Raw genomic sequence first — 19268 nt, 5'->3', positions numbered from 1 at the left:
CCGGGCTACGGCCAGTTCGCATGAGGGAACAACCAGACCAGCCGAAGCATTACGCAAGGCATTAAGACCTCGGAGGAGTGAAACCACTCCTCCGAGGCCTCGGGGGCTACACCCGGCGGGTGCGCTCGCGCGCACCCACCGGAACAAAATGCAACCGAGAAAGGCTGGTCCCCTTGCAAAAAAGTGCGACGAAAGCCTCCAAGCGAGTGCTAACACTCCCTTCGAGGCTCGGGGGCTACTGTCGGGGACCATAATTAGGGGTACCCTCAAGACGCCTAATTCTCAGCTGGTAACCCCCATCAGCATAAAGCTGCAGAGGCCTGATGGGTGCGATTAAGTCAGGGATCAGTCCATACGAGCGACTCGATCACGCCTCGCCCGAGCCTAGCCTCGGACAAGGGCAGCCGACCCCGAGGGATTTCCGTCTCGCCCGAGGCCCCCCTCCAACGGCGGACACGTCTCCGGCTCGCCCGAGGCCTTGCCTTCGCTAAGAAGCAACCCTGACTAAATCGCCGCGCCGACCGACCGAGTCGCAGGAGCATTTAACGCAAAGGTGGCCTGACACCTTTATCCTGACGCGCGCCCCTCGGCAGAGCCGAAGTGACCGCCGTCACTTCGCCGCTCCACTGACCGGTCTGACAGAAGGACAGCGCCGCCTGCGCCACTCCGACTGCAGTGCCACTTGACAGAGTGAGACTGACAGGCAGTCAGGCCTTGCCAAAGGCACCATAGGAAACTCCGCTCCGCCCGACCCAGGGCTCGGACTCGGGCTAAGCCCCGGAAGACGGCGAACTCCGCTCCGCCCGACCCAGGGCTCGGACTCGGGCTAAGCCCCAGAAGACGACGAACTCCGCTCCGCCCGACCCAGGGCTCGGACTCGGGCTAAGCCCCGGAAGACGGCGAACTCCGCTCCGCCCGACCCAGGGCTCGGACTCGGGCTAGGCCCCGGAAGACGGCGAATTCCGCTCCGCACGACCCAGGGCTCGGACTCGGGCTAGGCCCCGGAAGACGGCGAACTCCGCTCCGCCCGACCCAGGGCTCGGACTCGGGCTCAGCCCCAAAAGACGACGAACTCCGCTTCGCCCGACCCCAGGGCTCGGACTTCGCCCTGGCCTCTGCCGAACGACCTCCGCCTCGCCCGACCCAGGGGCTCGGGCTCGGCCTCGGCCATGGAAGACAGACTCGACCTCGTCTTCGGAGGAGCCTCCACGTCGCCCGACCTAGGGCGCAGGCCAGCCACGTCAACAGGAAGCGCCATCATCACCCTACCCTGAGCCGACTCGGGCCGCAGAGAACAAGACCGGTGTCCCATCTGGCTAGCTCCGCCAGATAGGCAATGATGGCGCCCCGCAAGCCCTGTGACGACGGCGACTCTCAGCTCTCTTACGGAAGCAGGAGGACGTCAGCAAGGACTCAACCGCTCCGACAGCTGTCCCTCCGCCAGGCTCCGTTGCTCCTCCGACAGCCACGACATCACACCAGCTGGGTGCCAAGATCTCTCCGGCTGCCACATTGGCATGTACTTAGGGCGCTAGCTCTCCCCCGCTAGACACGTAGCACTCTACTACACCCCCATTGTACACCTGGATCCTCTCCTTACACCTATAAAAGGAAGGACCAGGGCCCTCTTAGAGAGGGTTGGCCGCGCGGGGACGAGGACGAGACAGGCGCTCTCTTGGGGCCGCTCGCTTCCCTCACCCGCGTGGACGCTTGTAACTCCCTACTGCAAGCGCACCCGACCTGGGCGCGGGACGAACACGAAGGCCACGGGATTTCCACCTCTCTCACGCCCGTCTCCGGCCACCTCGCTTCCCCCCTTCGCGCTCGCCCACGCGCTCGACCCATCTGGGCTGGGGCACGCGACACATTCACTCGTCGGCTTAGGGACCCCCCGGTCTCGAAACGCCGACAATATTGTTGTTCGGCATGTCTCCCGGCAAGACTTTACGATGTTTTTAGCTAGCTTTATTTGTCATAAGACAACCTCTACGTGTCCTTGTTCGATAAATCTTTCTGTGAGGTGTTTGAAAGTCTATGAGGCAAAGAACAGATGTTGAATCAGTCTAGCCGACTTGTCAATCGATTTTGTCGATTTACCGTGTTCTTGTTGTGATCGAATTCATATGTATTGGATGCGCTAGTCTTAAATCGGCGTCCATGTATGCTTATGATTCATTAGACTCGAGTGGCAATAGCCATACATTAGTGTTTGTGCCTGCCTACGACAATCGACACATCTCCTGAGCTCGTTGTACATCTATCTTCAACATGTTCGCATATCTATGATCACGAGGAAGTTCAATCGATTCCGGCTGTCTTCGGAGATACCCTTCTCAAGGTTTCGCTAGGTCTGGAAATCATTGATCAACAAATTCGCCTGCCTAAAAGTAGTAAATCCACAAAGCATATGAAGTTTCTGGTCTATTTTCTTAGTTCTTCCCTATGTTTGATTTGCTTGGCTCAGCACGAAATTAAGGTATATCCTTGCCTACACCGCACCTATAATACGATTGGCATCATCATCAGCATAATGAATGACGAACACATTAATCTGCAAAGATCCGACCATCTGGGGAGGCCTGGCCAAAGCTGTCGATCTCTTCACAAATCCTGTTGCAAGTTTCCTACTTTTGCCCGCAACAAGTGTTTTCAATCACTGCTTTCATCACCGCTGCATGTATTTGAGTCTGAGCGCTTTGTCAGAACGAGTCGCCACTCCAAATCGAAGAGTATGCACCGTTAAGAGCTAGTTTGGCAACTTCATTTTTCAAAGGAATTCTTATTTTCCAAAGGAAAAATAAACTAATTTTTTCTTAGGAAAATAGAAATCACTTGAAAAATAGGGTACAATCTTTAACGGTAGGGAGCTCTCCCCTATTCAGCTGTAGCCTATAGGGTGAGCTCCGACGCCCCGGCTAGCAGCAATGGCTCCCCCTCCCGCCACTAACCCTGAATGCAAGGGGACGGTGAATCCCCCAATGGAAGAGGAGCTCTAATCTCTCCCTTCCATGAATCGATACATTTAATTGCCAAATTAACTCATTTTAAGTTTAATTACCTAATAATAATATGTATTATGGTACTCAAATATAATAGTATTTTAAAAACTGTAAAAACTAATATAGAAAAGTTAAATAGTTCGGTTAAAGAGTAAATGATGGAGAGGAGATGAAATAGACAGAAAAATAGTTAAGGAGAGACTATTTAAATAAGAATAGAAAATAAGAATAGAAAGTACGAATGAGCTTGTTTGGAAGGGGAAATGGTTGAAGTTAGCCTAAAAGGAGCACCAAAATGTTAACAACCGACCTCTAGTCTCTATCTAGTACTGGAAAGGCACATATATGATGTGTTTGATTGAGGAGCGGAGAGGAATAGAGCGGCTACATTCTTATTTTTTAGATGTTTGGTTTCCAACAGAGGAGAGCTGAGTCTCGAGTCTATATATGACAATTATTTGGGATGCTCTCGCTCCACCAAAACAGAAGTCTATATATGGCAATTATTTGGGATGCCTCGCTCCACCAAAACGATCGACCAAACAATAAATAGAGCGGCTCCGCTTTATTCTGCTCTTCAACCAATCAAAAAATAGAGCGGTTCTGTTCTACTTGCCAAACACAGAATAAAATAGCTCAATTCTCAAAAACTAGAATGGAGCCGCTCTCCATCTTATTTGACTCCCTAACCAAACACACCATAATGTGAACAATAACACGCCACTCAACTCTTGCATCCAAATAGCGCATGGAAATCAGATTCTACACAATCACAGAGGGCTAGTTTGGAAACTCAAGAGAAAATTAGTTCATTTCCACCTCAATCCCCTCCAATCCCGAAGGGGATTTGAGGTTTTCAAAGTAGCCCTCAGTACAAATAACAACCCCAGGCGATTTTAGGCCCCGTGGTAGGGACGTTTTAACTCTTTCTAATTCCATCTTAAAGATGATATGACATTTGACAGGATTTCTCAACAGAAGCTGTGAGAGTCTGGTCAGGTTTCTGTCCAGAAACTGCAACAAGCTGGTACTAGAAACTCCTCACCTCATGGCACACATCTGTCAGGACTCCAGACACATGTGTAATATACATGCTTCAATTCTAGCGGAAGAGCCTAGGAACAGATCGCCGTGGGATCTTCCCTTCAAGCTTCAATCTTCTGTATGCCTCCCTGATGTGGCAAGGCCTAATGGGTCCTGAATCCTTCCTCTCGCTCATGACCACTCTTGCTGCAATACACACGATGAAATTGTTAAGGGAAAACAACAATCAAGAAATCCACCCTGAAGACTTTTGTCAAACCTAAAGTCTGCTCTGCTAGCAGGTTCCTTGTAACATAGTGAGGTGGAAAGAAGAAAATGGGCCTCTGATTCCAAACAGAAACAAAAGGCAAACTAAAACACAAAATCATACTAGTTAAGATTACAGCTGTAGGTTCACTATCATGCTTAGACAAAGTACAAAACATACAATTCAGCAACGCTGTAGCAGATTCGATTCCATAGAAACAAAGTAAACAACACGACTATTCTGAACTTGCCTGTTTCAATTAGCTCACCAACAAATATTTTGGCGATTCCCGATACCACAATTGAAGTAGGGATAGAAATCTTCTGACTTCCAGTGATGCTTGCCAACAGCTGTAAGTAAACACAATATGGATCAACACTACAAATCTGGTTGCAGACTGGTTGAGCTACTCAATACCAAATACATGACAAAAATATTCAAGTTTGTTATCATACACCCTCTATCCTATTTATTAATTGGTATGGACATGAAACTTTCAGAGTACAACATGATGAAGAAAACAAGCTAAAAACTACCCACCAAGTAGTTATCCAAGCAATTTTATAGGAAAAATAAAAATCAATACATGTAACATACACGACCATCTCAATGTGTTTCATATAAGGCATCTTGAGCAAAGTATTTTTTACACGACTTAGTTCTTTAGCAGCTAGCACTAATGTGTTTCATATATTCATTTACAAATTCAATTATTGAGGAATACTGGGAGAAATATAAATAATGCATGAGGTTAGATCATTTGATATAGGAAAATAGAAAAGACACCGCTACAAGTCAGGGAATTTCAAAGTTCAAATATCCACTTGCATCTCAATTCCTTATGGACTCACACCTACAAGTGTTAGGTGTAAGGAATGGAGCTGTAATGTAAGTGGGTATTTGCATTTTTGCTACATTTCTATGATTAATAAGTGAAGCCATACCCTTTTCATGTTAGATTTCTGAAATCCAGATCTTCGGAATGACTCATAACGGTTCATCTGCTGTTGTGTAAATTGGGACAGTATAGCACTGACAAAGGACACAGTTAGAACATAGACATAGAATTTAGTAATCGATACAAGAAAGTATGAATGTCGGAGAGGAAATCTCCGGCCGGGTGGTGGAACGCACCCGCCCTAAATCCTTAGATGAGGAGGGGTCTAAGCGTTTTGCTTGTTAGTTGGAAAATGGGGAGGACACAAGAACACACAAGGATTTAGAGTGGTTCGGACCGCCGGAGCGTAACACCCTACTCCACTGTGTAATGTATTGAGCTTGTATGAACTTGTGAGCGTCTAAGTGTGCTTAAGTGAGCTTGTGTTGTAACGGTGCATGCCTCCCCTTTTATAGCTAAGGGGGGCACGTACAAGGGTACTGAGCCCCGACATGTGGGCCCAGGAACATAACGGATGTAATACTTGTAGCAATTAATGTTCGTTGCTGGAGCAATCTTCTTGCGCCCTGACATCCGTGATCTGCGTAGTATTGGCGTGCAGGGGAAGCTTCCCTGGCAACGTACAAGTGATGATGGACACAGTGCACCTCGCAACACGGGCATACTGTTTGACAATGGACTAGACAGGCACGCCGCCTGTAGGATGGCTTGGACGCCGCCTGCCAGCGGAGTGGACAGGACACATTAAATGCTGAGGGGGCACATCGTCTGTCAGCGGGATAGACAAGCGGCGCGTCTTCTCCGCAATAAATGCAGAGGCAGCGCGGCCCAGAGGCCTTACGTCAGGCTCCGCCCCCTGGCTTACGTCACGGGCGATAGTCCACGTGGTAGCATCGGGCCTTCGCCTGAGCGGGGAGTGGAAGCGCACTGGATAAAGCCTGGGCACGTGTCAGTTCCGGACCCTCGCCTGTCCTTGACCTAGGCCAGGGTATTCCCTGTCCCGGGACCTTGGGTGGTCTGGACCTTACTCAGAGGGGTCCGGACCTCATCCAAGGGATCCGGCTTGCTTACTTGGGAGTCCCGGACCGTACCCGGAGGTCCGAGCTATGTGTACAGGGGTCCGGCGCTTTCTTGAGGAGGTCCGAACCTACTGATGGTATCCTGGAGTATACCACCTCTTCTGTCCACATGGTGTCCTTGGGACTGCCCACGTGCTGGGGTCGGGTGTTGTTCACCGCGCGGCTAGAGATAGCCGCACGGGTATCGTGTCTTCATACTGTAGTAAGGGATACCCCTGATTCAGGGTACCGACAATGAATAATCTCCATTTTATGTACTAGGGAATATAAAAAACAGGTGCGAACCGTGGTATTTTTCTCATCAACCGCCAATACATAGTAGTAATTCAGAAAATAACTTTCTAAATACCAACAATAATGGAAACAAGCCTACTATCAAACACTCATACAAAAGATAAGGGCAAACGATAATGGAAACAAGTCTACTATCAAATACTCATACAAAAGATAAGGGCAAACGATGCTAACACTAATATTGACCTTGTAGCATGATTCAGTTGAGAGCGGCTAGCTTTGTTATGTGTAATTGGTTTCTGCGTGTTTGAGTTTAACAAAAGCAGAGTAAGGGTTCACCAACTTGCTGATCCAGTGATAGACCTATTTGTTTATATTTATGTAAGAAAGCACAACTAGTATTACGGAAAATTAACAAAAGACTACTAGTAATAAGGCGTGTGGTTGACAAAATCAGCATTAGGGTTCGCTGGCTTGCAGTCCTCCCCGAGCGCATACGGCATATCTACTGAGAGAATTATTCAAATTACGAAGAACCAGCGAATTTGTACGTATAACAAGGCAGTGTGACTTGCGTTATCGAAAAATTGAACAGACAAGGCATATTCAAGCACGAACTTCATCTTAGCGAGCTTGTCTGGGTCGCCAGTGCTGCTGGGAAGCTTCTCGAGGTCGACCTCAATCTGGTCCTCGTCCTCGTCGTCATCCTCCTGCTGCTCCCTATGGACACGGGCCTTGGCCTTGGCACCGGCTGCGTGAGACGCCGGGGCAGACGGCTGGCGCGGGGGCGGGCCGCCGTCGTAGTCCTCGGGGTCCTCCGCAGGGCCCGCGGCGCCGGGTTCATCCTCGGGCGGCGCCGGCGACTCCGGCGGCGAGTCCTGCTCCTCGACGTCCGCCTCGAACGGGTCCTTCATGGAAGACGCACGCGGCTCGGTGGCGGTGGATGTGCGAGAGGCCGGGGAACGGAACGGATGCAGAGAAGAAGACTCTGCTGGGAGGAACCGGGGAAGTGCTGGGTCGGCTGGATTCCTGCGGTCGGCAAGTTGGTTGGGCCTAGGAGTTGGCGCGTCGGTTTTTATGGACACTTCGGCCGTAGGGCGTAGCTAGGGTTGGGCATCTTGCGTGTTTCGATAGGTTCGGCCCACAGAGCTCGGGGGCTGATGACGTGCTAGTAACTAACCATGGGCTTCCTTTCAGCAAAAAAGAAAAAAAATATATTATGGGCTGGATCGCGCATGATACCGATTACCGAATGTGGATGGGAGTCTAGCCCATTAGGCTTTATGCCAACAACTAGGGGCTGTTTCGTTTCTAGCGATTTAGTCAATTTATTTTATTCTATTTAGTTTTTAAATTGCTAAATATGAAAACTAAAATTTTAGTTTTTGTATTTGACAATTTAGATACTAAAATAGAACAAAATAGAGTGACTAAAAATTAGTCACTAAAAACCAAACACCTCTAATCATGACAGTGCATCCACTAATATAATTCATAGGCGGAACATTCTAATTCCTAATGCATACATAATACGATGATAATGTTTTCTTAGGTTATCTTTAACATATTACTCATCAACATCTCTCATTTTTCAAATCTCACTCTGCAAACCGTACCGTCTACAATGCAAAAAACAACTTTGTTTTGTACAGACAGACATATTCACAAGCTGTTTGACCATAACCAAGAACCACGGCAGATTCTAGGTGCTAGGAAGATCTCTCCTCACACGTCCAACTGCGCGGCCATCATCCAACGTCCACACCAACATCCGCACCCACCAGTACTGTGCTATCACCCTCCACCTCAGTGTTGGCCGTTTTGGCACGCTTCTGACCTCACGCTCACCGGCTCACGCGTCGGCGATCCTGATACTCGGTAGGTACTGTACGTCTCGATGGACGCGCGTACGCTGGCAAAGCTTGTACTTTTTCCCCTTCTTATTTATATAATACTAGTTGGGTGCCCGTGCGTTGCAACGGGAACATATAATATCATGATAACTTATGTATAAATATGTGTTATACTAAAAAACAATTTTGTAATAATATAAGTACTTCACCGTCCCTCGACTGGGAATACAAAAACAAAAGGTCTTCTCAGAGGAACCAAGTTTTAGCAATAGCAATTCCAAGGGCCAAACTGTTGTAAAACACTGGTGGTACACCATCCAAACACAACAGTATGAAAAGAGGCATCAACATCAGGCATGAACAACAGCTGCAACAGATACTTGCAAGCACAACAACCTGCCCCTTGTCTCTAATTATCTTGGTAACCTACGACACAACAAAGTATTCAATGTTGTCAAATAGCATACACGATCTCCCCACTGCTTTCCAGGTCAAGACCGGCATCTGAGTCTAGGTCCTCCATGTCATCGTCGAGGTCAATGTCATCATTCAGAAACTGATTGAGTCCACGTGAACCAACTGCTGGAATGGTCGCCTCAACCAGGATCTGCATGAACTCATTCATGCTCTGCATCGGTTGTTCAGGCTCCTCGTACTGCTTACTCATCGTATTGTCATCCATTTGGTCAGCTAGGAGGTTTTTCAAGAACCATGGATGGTTTCTTATCTCAGGGATGGTGATCGTCTGTATAGGTAACATCAGTAATTCCTTCAAAGCAAACATGTGTCAAGAAGATAATGAAAGTATTATTTGCTTCTTACCAGCATCACGTATGGCATCACTCCGCATGACCACACATCAGCAACCTTAGTTCAGTAACAAAGAGTTAGTGACTAATTTAGCATTCGAACCTTCCAACATAGTTCCCTGTTATGCATGACTACAAATCGTGCGTGTATAAAATGTTTTGACAAACAAACATGTTGTTCAAGTGGAGAATAATAACATGCACACTAAACAAAAACAGTATGTCAAGTGTAGAATAATTAACGACACTACGCATAAAACCTTTCCATTGTATTCCTTCTTCAGAAGAACCTCATGAGCAATGTATGCAGGAGTTCCCACTATAGATTTTGGCTGCGAGTATAGAACTGATGAGTACATTGTAAAAAAGGTTATAAGCAGAGCAACAATTTAAGAACACAAATGTCACACAAGATGACCACATTCTTTTTAAACACCTGATAACAATATCTATTAATATAGTTGAAATTATAAGCAGAAGAGTTCAGTTATTTTTTTCTTGACTACATCATGGGTGGCTAAGTATAGCTATTAATAACTTTGAATAACTGAACTCTGAATAATTCCAGAAAGTAGAACTCTGAATATTGACTTGAACTAAATCGAATTGTAGTTAGATTCTAATTTAAAAAGTATTTCCGTCTCTCTATAATTCCCAGTTTCCGCAAGCAAGAATATCACAGCCATAGATCCAAGTTCTAGCTATAATTCCATGTTTCTCAGTCTCTGTTGGAGTTCAATGCAGTCTAAGAAAACATGACACAAACATGACATACAATATTCAGTTTCATATTTTTAGTTTTATATTTTCAGATTTTCAGTTTCAGATTTTAGGTTTCAGTAGTTTGAGGGGCAGACATGACTAAATAACAGAACAAACAAGCTTCTATCTTGTCAGAGCTAATGTTCCAGCCAACACATCTATAAGTATTCTAAGAACATCATTATAGCAAGATCAAGTGGGTTATTGGCTTCTGTAAGACTGTAGTGAACCTACTATTTAGTACATCTTGCGATGAGAAAATATTCAGTGAAATAATCTGTTTTTGTTCTTAGAACAACATTATGTTCAATTTAATCTATAATTCATAATCGTTCTTCTTCTGTCATAGATAATGCCCAAATTAGCAAAAACAGACAACAGTGTTGAGGACGGACAAACAGATCCAATTGACGCAAAACCAGGCAAGTATCAGAAGTGGAGGGAGCTCAATGTAATTCTAGCAGCACTCAATAAAGAATGCCTGAGTTCAAAATGTGCACATCTTATGTACACGACCACACCACTACAGTTTACTGCTGCCTACTGAACTTTAAATGCCACAGTTCCCAATACCTCACCCTTCCCGGCTTACTTCAACTTCCACCTCTTAGCTATCAACATGATTTCATGCAATGTGAATTCTCTTCCCGCTACACTACTGTATAAGCACAATAAGAAATGAAGTCTGCTATAATGAGATCACCAGAATACCACAGATCATGTCAATCCAAACGGTGGTGGCTTCAAGACCTAAAATATTATTTTATAGGAACAACTGCTCCAGAAATTCTGTTCAAAAAACTCTGAACTGTGGCATATCCCCTTTCCAAATTCAAGCTCAAACTGTGCATTCTTGAAGGGTTAAGCATGCTTGTTTTTTACAATCTTCATCTGACTACCTATTGTCTGCAAATGGAAGGAATCATCATTCAAAAGCTACATAAAGTGCATATTGTTTCAGGGAACATCGAATCTCACTACTACAAAGCCCATATGGCATATGTAGAGTCAGTTATTTTAAATTCACTAATCATTTACGATTGTCGAGTGACAACACATGTAGATTCCTATTACATGTGTCTAGTACTGGCTCAGTTAAATAGGTCTCATGCAGACATATATATCTCTGTTAAATCAAAGTTACACTATGAAATCAGATAGTACCACTGAACCACCAAACTAAGAATTAGCAGAGATGGTCATTACACTCATAGAAGTAGACAACTAAAGAGCTGGTTCACTCACTACCTTATATGTTTAATACAATACTTCTATTATGAAACTAAGCGTCAAATGTTCATCACCAAAGCATGAAGAGAGACATTGTAGCCCACAATGCAGTCATGCCAAGATGTGCAGCAATGAACTGAAACAAAAGAATTACATAATCCACTTGAAACTAAAGCCCATATGAGTAATCATATAGGATGCAGTTGTTCTAAAGAACAAGAAACATAAGGATCTCATAATATTTAAAATCAATGTGTTTGAATTTTCCAAGACCAATTCATATTCAATTTTGCACCTTTTTCTTCCAGCCCAGATTCAAACAAGCAACACAAAAGACAGTTACAACTAAAAAACCTACAACAGCAAAAGAAAGACAAATGTGATACCTACCTGCTTGGCCAATAACAAGCATCAATCACCCTTCTAGGTGATCTAATACAAATATTTTCCAATCATATCCAAGCTTGAATTCAATTCAAGCTCTCCATGTGCTACCTGTTACTTCAAGAGGCAAGCATAAACGACGATCAGGCAGAAAACACATAACAGATGTACAATAACTTCTACCTACAAATAACATTATTGTCCCGAGGAATGAAAATACAACACACACATCTCATTATCACTTTTACCCTTTGACTCAAAGTCACATCCTTCAGTAGCACCTCCAAGTTTAGTCTCCAGTCTCCTCGGCATTGTGCTGGATCAATCTGTAGCGAGAACATAAGGAAGCAATTAACGAAGGAATGAATACGATACAAACCTGCATTTCTAATTCAGTAATCTGTTGTGCCATTTTACAATGATTCAATAAATGTTAATTAATTAGGTATATGCCCGTGCACTTCTGTTGTGCCATTATACAAACCCGCCGATAAAGAATTTTCATTTTCAATCATATTTTAGTAAGGCTGCTAAAAGACCCATAGTTATGCAGAAGAATTGAAGTAATTGATGTTGCACCCTCTCACATAATTCATGCTCAATTTTGAGCAGCTTATCATTCCTCCTCTTCATTGGCTTATCAAGGTCCTCAAGTTTCTTTTTCATGAACTCTATATCCTGCAGAAAATAGAAACAGAATAGTGTCGAAAAAAGGTTTAAGTGTTGTACAGCTGATCTTGTAAATCAACAAAATCCAACGAAAACTTTAGTCTGAGCTCTTCACTAATAGTTTCCATGTCTCTAACAGGATCTACTGTATCGTCAACATGAGTAATTTCTGCGTCTTCAAATGCTTCTGAAAACCGTATGCAACACTCGATTAGTTAATAAATATACAACAAAACGATATGCAATTAATTAGTTAATGACTAAACATTGATAAAAACATAAATTCTAGCTTCCCAATAGCTCAGACCTCTAGCTTCCCATAAGGTCCGTGCGCCAAAACCATATTCAGTTTTGGTGTAATCAGAAGGGTTGAGCTAAGCCATACCCTTAAGAATAAGGAAAATGCAAAAACAGACTATCTCTGCACTTTTATATGTAGATTTCTCTGATTCTGGGCTGCCATTAGATGGTGGTTCTTCCCGGTTTCCAAGACAAAAGAAGTTCAAGTAATCTTCAGGGCGCATGTCCTTATTGTCCATTGACTTGAACTCATCTGCAATTATCGTATACATCATCTCCATTGTCTGGGCCTGTAACATGAAGGAAATCATGAACATAGTTACTAAATCCAAATTTCTATGGCATTTCGTGATACTCCCTTCCAAAATAAGGTTAAAACTTTATTTTAACCTTTAACGAAGGTAGCATACATATACATTACAAATATGACAACAAGCCTAAAGCTATTCTAGAAGTGTACAATGTTTGTGCTTTAAGAAGGAACATATTTTGATGAATCACAAGCAAAAATACACACACACACCTCCCCCAGTGTAATACACCTAAGTCTGAACTTATATTGACAGTGTCAAATTTAACATATTGTATCCTCAAAGTTAGAAAGCTATGAAGATACGGTCACATATATAATCAGAAGGGTTAAACTACATCATACCCTTAAGATACCGTCCTAATAGGAGTCCTCATAGCAAATAAATATAAAGAACAAGCATGACAGAAGGCTGCACAGGAGACAAGAAATGGCAATACCAACATCATAATATTCCGTGCTGCCATCTTTGGAATGGACATGCATATATAACTTGTTTATTCTCCGTGCTTACTCAAATAGCACAAAATGACAAAACCGTACATTCTTAGTCTAGATATTGAATTATTGATCACCATGTTTTCATTGCTTACTGCCAAGGTCGTCAACTCGTCATATTTTGCATTCTTTTATTTTTTTTATAAGGTGTTAAAACATCATTCTGAAAGAAATATTTTATTGGCTAGATTAACTGTTCTCCAGAGTTTTTGATAAAGCTAACGGGTGTCCTTTTCTTTTGTCTAAAACAATTGTAGAGTGCACTGAGAAGAGGCAGAGAACAAGTGTTGGTATAATATCTACTTATACTGCTCAAGTGATTGCATTGAGAAGCATGACTTTCTATCTGTTAAGAGTAAAATCTATTGATGGATTTCATGGTGGTGAGGAGGACATTATTTTGATTTCAACAGTTTGGTCCAATAAAAATGGGAAAGTAGGCTCTCTGATTCTGAGAGAATCAACGTGGCTTTCACAAGAGCCAAGTATCTTGCCCTAGACTCCCTAGTATACTGAAGTCACATTTAAAACACTCTTCCACTGCATTTTTAGTTCAGTAATTGCTATATTTCTGCCATAATAGTTCAGTAGTGCCTTTGGATTCTTGGAAATGGAACCACTTTACTGGCTAGCAATTCAATATGGGTTGATTTAGTCTGTGTCGTTAACACTATCTCCTTGAATATGACAAGTGAAAGTGTGTTTTTCTTCTTCTAAAAGATAGAATGCAGATGCATTTTAGCCATGAATCAGTTGTTTGGTGCATACATCAAACAATACCCTTCTGCAATTATTTATCCATTGATTAGCAGGTATCCAACCATGAATCCAAAATGAAAGAAGACTTTGCTGTCTTATCAGGCGATGAGAAAATGGATGTGCTATACAGGTTTGTTTTTTGACTCGTACTATATGTCTAGTTCCTTCGTAAAGTCTGTCCTGATGACATAATGGATGTACCATTCACCAGTGCTTGAAGAATTGTCCAAACATTTTTTTTACTTTTTGGCTCAGGCTCTCGCAATTAACAGATCATCATAGAGTAGGGGTTCAGGTAATGGAAGAGTTTGGGGTTTAACCAAATGGCTTGTTCTTACTACACACAAACTGCAAGTAACTTCACAGAAACATCTGTATGCACAGAGAAACTAAGAACTTAAGCACCAGGGGAGGCGGGAGGATGGAGAGGGGCGGCGTGCTTCCGTGGGAGCACTAAGCAGTTCCGGCGCCGAGAACCACAACGAACTGGGCGGAGTCGCGCGAGCAGACAATGGAGGGATGCGTGCGTGTGTCCGTCCGGCCGGATCGGGAGGGGACGGGCCGGGCATGCGGACAGATTGCAAGCAAATGGAGTGTGGGCGGAGTCGTTACCTTCGATTAGCTCGTCGGCTCGTCGCGGCCGCGAAGTGCGCTTGCGGCTCAGGCCCCTCCGACCGGGATCTTGCCAACGAATAGCGCGCGACTCTCGCCGGCCTCCTCCTCGCCTCCGCCGCCACCATTGCTGACGAACAGAGAGATAATGTGCTCTAGGGTTTGGGGGAGGGGAGCGAGAGGGGTTTTGCTGGCGGTGTGCGAGCGGTCGCGGAGGTGCGCGTGTGCTGACGGGATCCGGACATATATAGCGAGCGGTCGTGCAGCAAAATCGCGGCGGTTGTGGGGCGGGAGCGGGATTTCGCGGCGGCTGCGGCACGCGGGCGAGCGGAAGACGGCAGGGCGTGGGGTGCGGGAGGCCGTTGCGGCCTTGCGGGGCATGCGTGTGCGCGTGCGGGTAGGGAGCGGGAGGCAGTTGCTGGCGCGTGCGGGAGCTGGCACGCGGGCGTTGCGGGAGCGGGGGCAGTCTACGCTGCCCCTTAATAGTTAGTAGAGATTCGGGGCTGTTGTACACCCGTAGCCGAGTTATTATTATCTTTTGTTAAACAGCCCTGGCGCATATGATTCTCGTTCGCTCAATCATAGACTATGAGACACCTACCGTATCTCGCTGCCGGCCGGGCCGGGGGATCGTATCGCTCCGTTAATTCGTATCGTACCTGCAAGATACGTAGTATTACACTGTTACATAGTACATGTATTGGATCGGCAGCGGTTGGAGAAGGGAGTTCATTTGGCTTCATCTGCCAGGTGTTGTGCTCATGTGTCGAGCTCTCAAGCTCGCGCCGGTGCTCCGAGGCGACATGGCCGGGTAGATGCATGATGAGGGCATGCCTTTGCTCGACGACGACCTTGATCAGTGGTGTCGTCTCGGTCGGCTGTCTGCGCGCCTCTCAAGCGCATGAGTTGTGGTCGTTGTGGCCGCCTTTTATTTCTTTCCGCATGGAGACATGTATTTTTTCTTTTCTTTTTTTTTTCATGCTCATCGTGGGGCAGTGCAGTTCCGCTAGAGCTTTTCTTTCCCTTGCGTTACGTTGTGCTTGTGTATTCTAGTGGCCATTATGGCCCGGGGGCACTTAATTAATTAGTTTCATCTGTGCTCTCTGCCTACACACAGCATGCATGCAGTTTTCAGTTGTATTGTAAATTTAGAGCATATATTTTGGTTACAGTTACATATACAATATATTCTTCATGTTCTAAATTCTCCTGTATATATAAACGTATATTTCCAGGAAAAATGATAGAGAATGGCAAAGAACAAGTGTCTATATATGCATGCGCTAGTGCTGGTGTAGTGCTAGTGCTATACCCACGGTGAATGCAAATGACAGCTTGCACAATTTGCAGGCGTTATTATATATAGTGTATGTCGCGCGCCTATGCGCGCGTTCCAATTCATTTAGCAGCATAATATAATGTATGACGATTGTATGTATATTAGGAAGTAAATAAGTGTATAAAAGCAAAAAACAAAGTTAACCAACCTGTAATATCTACATAATTTATTCTCTTACTAAATAAATAGTAATATCTACATAATTTATTCTCTTACTAAACGAAGGAAACCAGGTTTTCTACCATGGCCCATGCATATTCATAATGATTAGTTCAACTCACTGAAACAAAATGGTAAGATAGCATGAAAATATGGAGACACTACAATTGGTTCATAGACGACCATGATATCCAATGTATACTTTAGCAAAAATACTTTTAACCCAACATGTTGCAGTGTTCCAAAATTGTCAAAAACAAACATGTCTGTTGTAAAAGTTGAGTGGACCTATTTTCGCAAATTAAGATTGAAAAACCATTAGCCATACTGTTAGCACATGCAAAGTAGTGCCACACTTACTGCTTGTCTATTTTGTTTGTTGACATCTTCAGCAAATATGAAAGTAAAATGTTGGATGCGTACAACCTGATTTTTCTGCTTGTCGTTGGTTATCTGCTGCAGCTCTTTGGTTTCATTAAGGATCTGTAACACCAAAGCTTACAATAATAAGCAAGAACAATGCAACCAAGTTCACGTGACTTCTTAATGAGAAGCTTCTCAAAGCTAATAAATGGATTGCATCTCCTACCAAGGTGACATTTGTTAATTATTTAACCTCACAACTACAAACAGAGCAAATGTGAACATTTGAGACAACAAATATTTGAGCAAATATACAGTTGCCTTCTCTGAAGCCCAAAAAATGTTGGGGCAAGGGTCTAGATACAAAAAAGACAAAGGAATTTCTGGAAAAATATGAGGAGAAATGCATGAAGAACACTGAATTAGTCGTTTGTTTACTTCCCTATGCCATTTAGTTGAATTCAAACTACATCAGATAATATTATTTTGTTGGGTCGTGTTGATAGGAAAATGCATGTTAATTTCTTTTCTGAAACAAAGACTTCATGCATTGACCGTGAGAAAGCAGTATGGGGATCGATTGACAAAATAATGAGCAAGTAAATGTACGATCCATCATCTAATTCCAACCCAATGGCTAGAAACAAAAACGAACATGTAAGTTAGGTAACTATTTGATCGAGCTAAGAAGAAAATAAAATCTATGCATAAATTGAAGGATAGGAAAGAAAAGGAATTGCATATACAGACGTCTGCTGAAGTCTGTCATCTTTGTAAAGGTAACTCAAAAGGAAAATGATTTGTGCGTGCAAAACGAATATGACAGATCTCAGAAAAAACACACATGATAGATGACGCAATGATGCATGCATGAAGCAGCAAAATCGAGCTTCAAAATGAAGGCAGATCATCAGACTAACCTTGCGCATGAGGTTGCGTACTGTCGGCTATGTATAAAAGTTGTCTTATTACATGGGTGAGTTGGTCGCGTCTGGCCAGTCCCAAGCTCTCCCAGCTACCACCACTGCGAGCCTGAGCAAAAATGGCAAGCTTAATTTCCTTATAATTAATTTTAGGGGGGGAGGGGCGTTCAACGAGCCCGAAAAAATCGTGCAATAGACAGAGACATTGCTTATCTGAAAGCATGCACACAATTTTCAGCTGCTTGGGACCTAGCTAAAAGTAATCTAGGATCTAGCACGTTCGTGCACCTATATTTACTTTGTTCATTATCGATTGAAAATGACATGGTGCAGAGTTAATTACCTAATCATAAGCAATCAGCAGAACGAACAGAGCTCCCCGTTAGTTTCTCTATTGTCGCACTGGCATGCCTTGCCCACGCAATACGCCGTCAAAAGGGTCACTTTTTTTGGTTGGTACCTGCTGACAAGAAAAGGTGAAGAAGAGATGGGGGTAGCATGCGTTTCGTGGCCAGGCTTGGTCTTCTGGGATATGGATCTGGATGGATATTACCTGATCTGGAAGTTCAACAGCCTCTCAAATTTCACACTTATTTCACACTTATTTTGATTGATCCGGGATCCCGACCACGCATCACCTGAAAATCTAAATCTGTCGCACATACGGCAAATGCAAATACCCAAATAGCTTAGGTTAGGGTTCGAATGTTGGTTTCGCATAGAAGGAAACGAAGAGAAGGAAGGGTGTACGTGTACCTGTCGTTTCCTATATGGAGGTAGCGGCGGACATCCCCTAGTTGCGCTATTGAGCCAGGGAACGCCTGCGGGTTGAATGGGAGAAGAAAGGCAAGCGGTGCACAGGAGTTCCAATGAGGCAGCCGGCGGCGTAGCATGTTGGGGATCTGCGAAAGGAGATGCCACACCATGTTGATGTAGTGTAGGCGCGCTAGCTGCAACCTTTGCAGATCCGACCTCACCGAGGTCGCCAGCAACGATGCTAGCACTGCACCATGTAAGGGGCTCTCGCTAATGCTCAAGAAAAAAAGGTTGAAGAGAGGCACGACCAACAGGACGGCGTGTGAGGCGAGGAAGGGGATGGCGCTCGTCTGGAAGCATCGCGGCGTATCGTTTGACAGAGTACGTGGAAAGGCAGAGAGAGTTCGTGTAGCCGTTCGTAAACGATCGGACGGCTGAAAATATAAAGGCGACGTGGATAGTCTTATCTTTGCTGTTTTGAACCGGCTTTAATATATAGAAATAGGCAACAAAGAAGTACAGGAACGGTAATGTAACTAGCTAACAGCGCTAATTAACTGTTGCAAAGGAACTAATAACGCTATATATATGTTTACTAGGTGAGTACCCGCAGTGGCGGACGCAGAACAAAATTCTAGGTGGGGCCGAAGATACAAATCACCAGACTAGACCACTAAATAAATGTAGATTGATGATAATAACATGAATGTTAAAGGATAATATTTAGTGTTTCCAAAAGGATATGAATACAAAAAAAACCTTTATGGCTACCTAAAGGAGAGCTAGAGAGAGAAAATAGGTGGACTGGCTGAGGACGAGGCGCTGGGGCGGAGCAGCCGCATCGGCGCGTCGTTGTGCCAAGTAATCGAATTTGTCGTGAGATGGCGTCCTGAGATGGCGTCGGTGAGACGACGACAGGTGGGAGGAGCGAGTGCAAGAGGCGAGGTAGCGATAGATGACGGTGACTGCAAGTATAGGTGTACATTTGGGCCAGGCCTGATGGGCCGGCCCGAAGCACGGGAAAAAAAGCACGGTTCAGGC

General features: G+C 44.5%; 2 protein-coding genes across 51 annotated transcripts; both read right to left on the bottom strand.

Annotated features, from left to right (window-relative positions):
* Nucleotides 1-3782: 3782 nt before the first annotated feature.
* LOC100285251 (transcription initiation factor TFIID subunit 11) lies at nt 3783-7539 on the bottom strand. Its single transcript, NM_001301600.2, has 4 exons — nt 7120-7539; nt 5235-5322; nt 4541-4640; nt 3783-4229 (listed from the first exon to the last, which is right to left on the bottom strand). Exons 1-4 carry the CDS (start codon nt 7413-7415, stop codon nt 4102-4104), a joined length of 612 nt encoding a protein of 203 aa, NP_001288529.1. The 5' UTR covers nt 7416-7539; the 3' UTR covers nt 3783-4101.
* A 1041-nt stretch (nt 7540-8580) lies between these two features.
* On the bottom strand, nt 8581-18637 carry LOC103636181 (phospholipase D alpha 1-like). 50 transcript variants are annotated; one of them, XM_020543336.3, is made up of 13 exons: nt 18228-18623; nt 18025-18123; nt 17815-17931; nt 17469-17580; nt 16546-16668; nt 12594-12798; nt 12304-12395; nt 12119-12217; nt 11769-11865; nt 11546-11656; nt 9424-9495; nt 9177-9221; nt 8581-9099 (listed from the first exon to the last, which is right to left on the bottom strand). In XM_020543336.3, exons 4-10 carry the CDS (start codon nt 17475-17477, stop codon nt 11631-11633), a joined length of 651 nt encoding a protein of 216 aa, XP_020398925.1. In that variant the 5' UTR covers nt 17478-17580; nt 17815-17931; nt 18025-18123; nt 18228-18623; the 3' UTR covers nt 8581-9099; nt 9177-9221; nt 9424-9495; nt 11546-11630. The 50 variants fall into 50 exon arrangements, 19 of the variants coding, with proteins under 19 accessions (XP_020398925.1, XP_035817756.1, XP_020398923.1 ...); XM_035961863.1 differs by having other exon boundaries at nt 11788-11865; XM_020543334.2 differs by having other exon boundaries at nt 11546-11650; nt 11788-11865.
* Between the last annotated feature and the right edge of the window lie 631 nt (nt 18638-19268).

This window comes from Zea mays, chromosome 8, assembly GCF_902167145.1.
Source record: "Zea mays cultivar B73 chromosome 8, Zm-B73-REFERENCE-NAM-5.0, whole genome shotgun sequence".
Lineage (NCBI taxonomy): Eukaryota > Viridiplantae > Streptophyta > Magnoliopsida > Poales > Poaceae > Zea > Zea mays.
The sequence above is the reverse complement of the archived record's forward strand: the minus strand, read 5'-3'. Positions and strand labels throughout refer to the sequence as shown.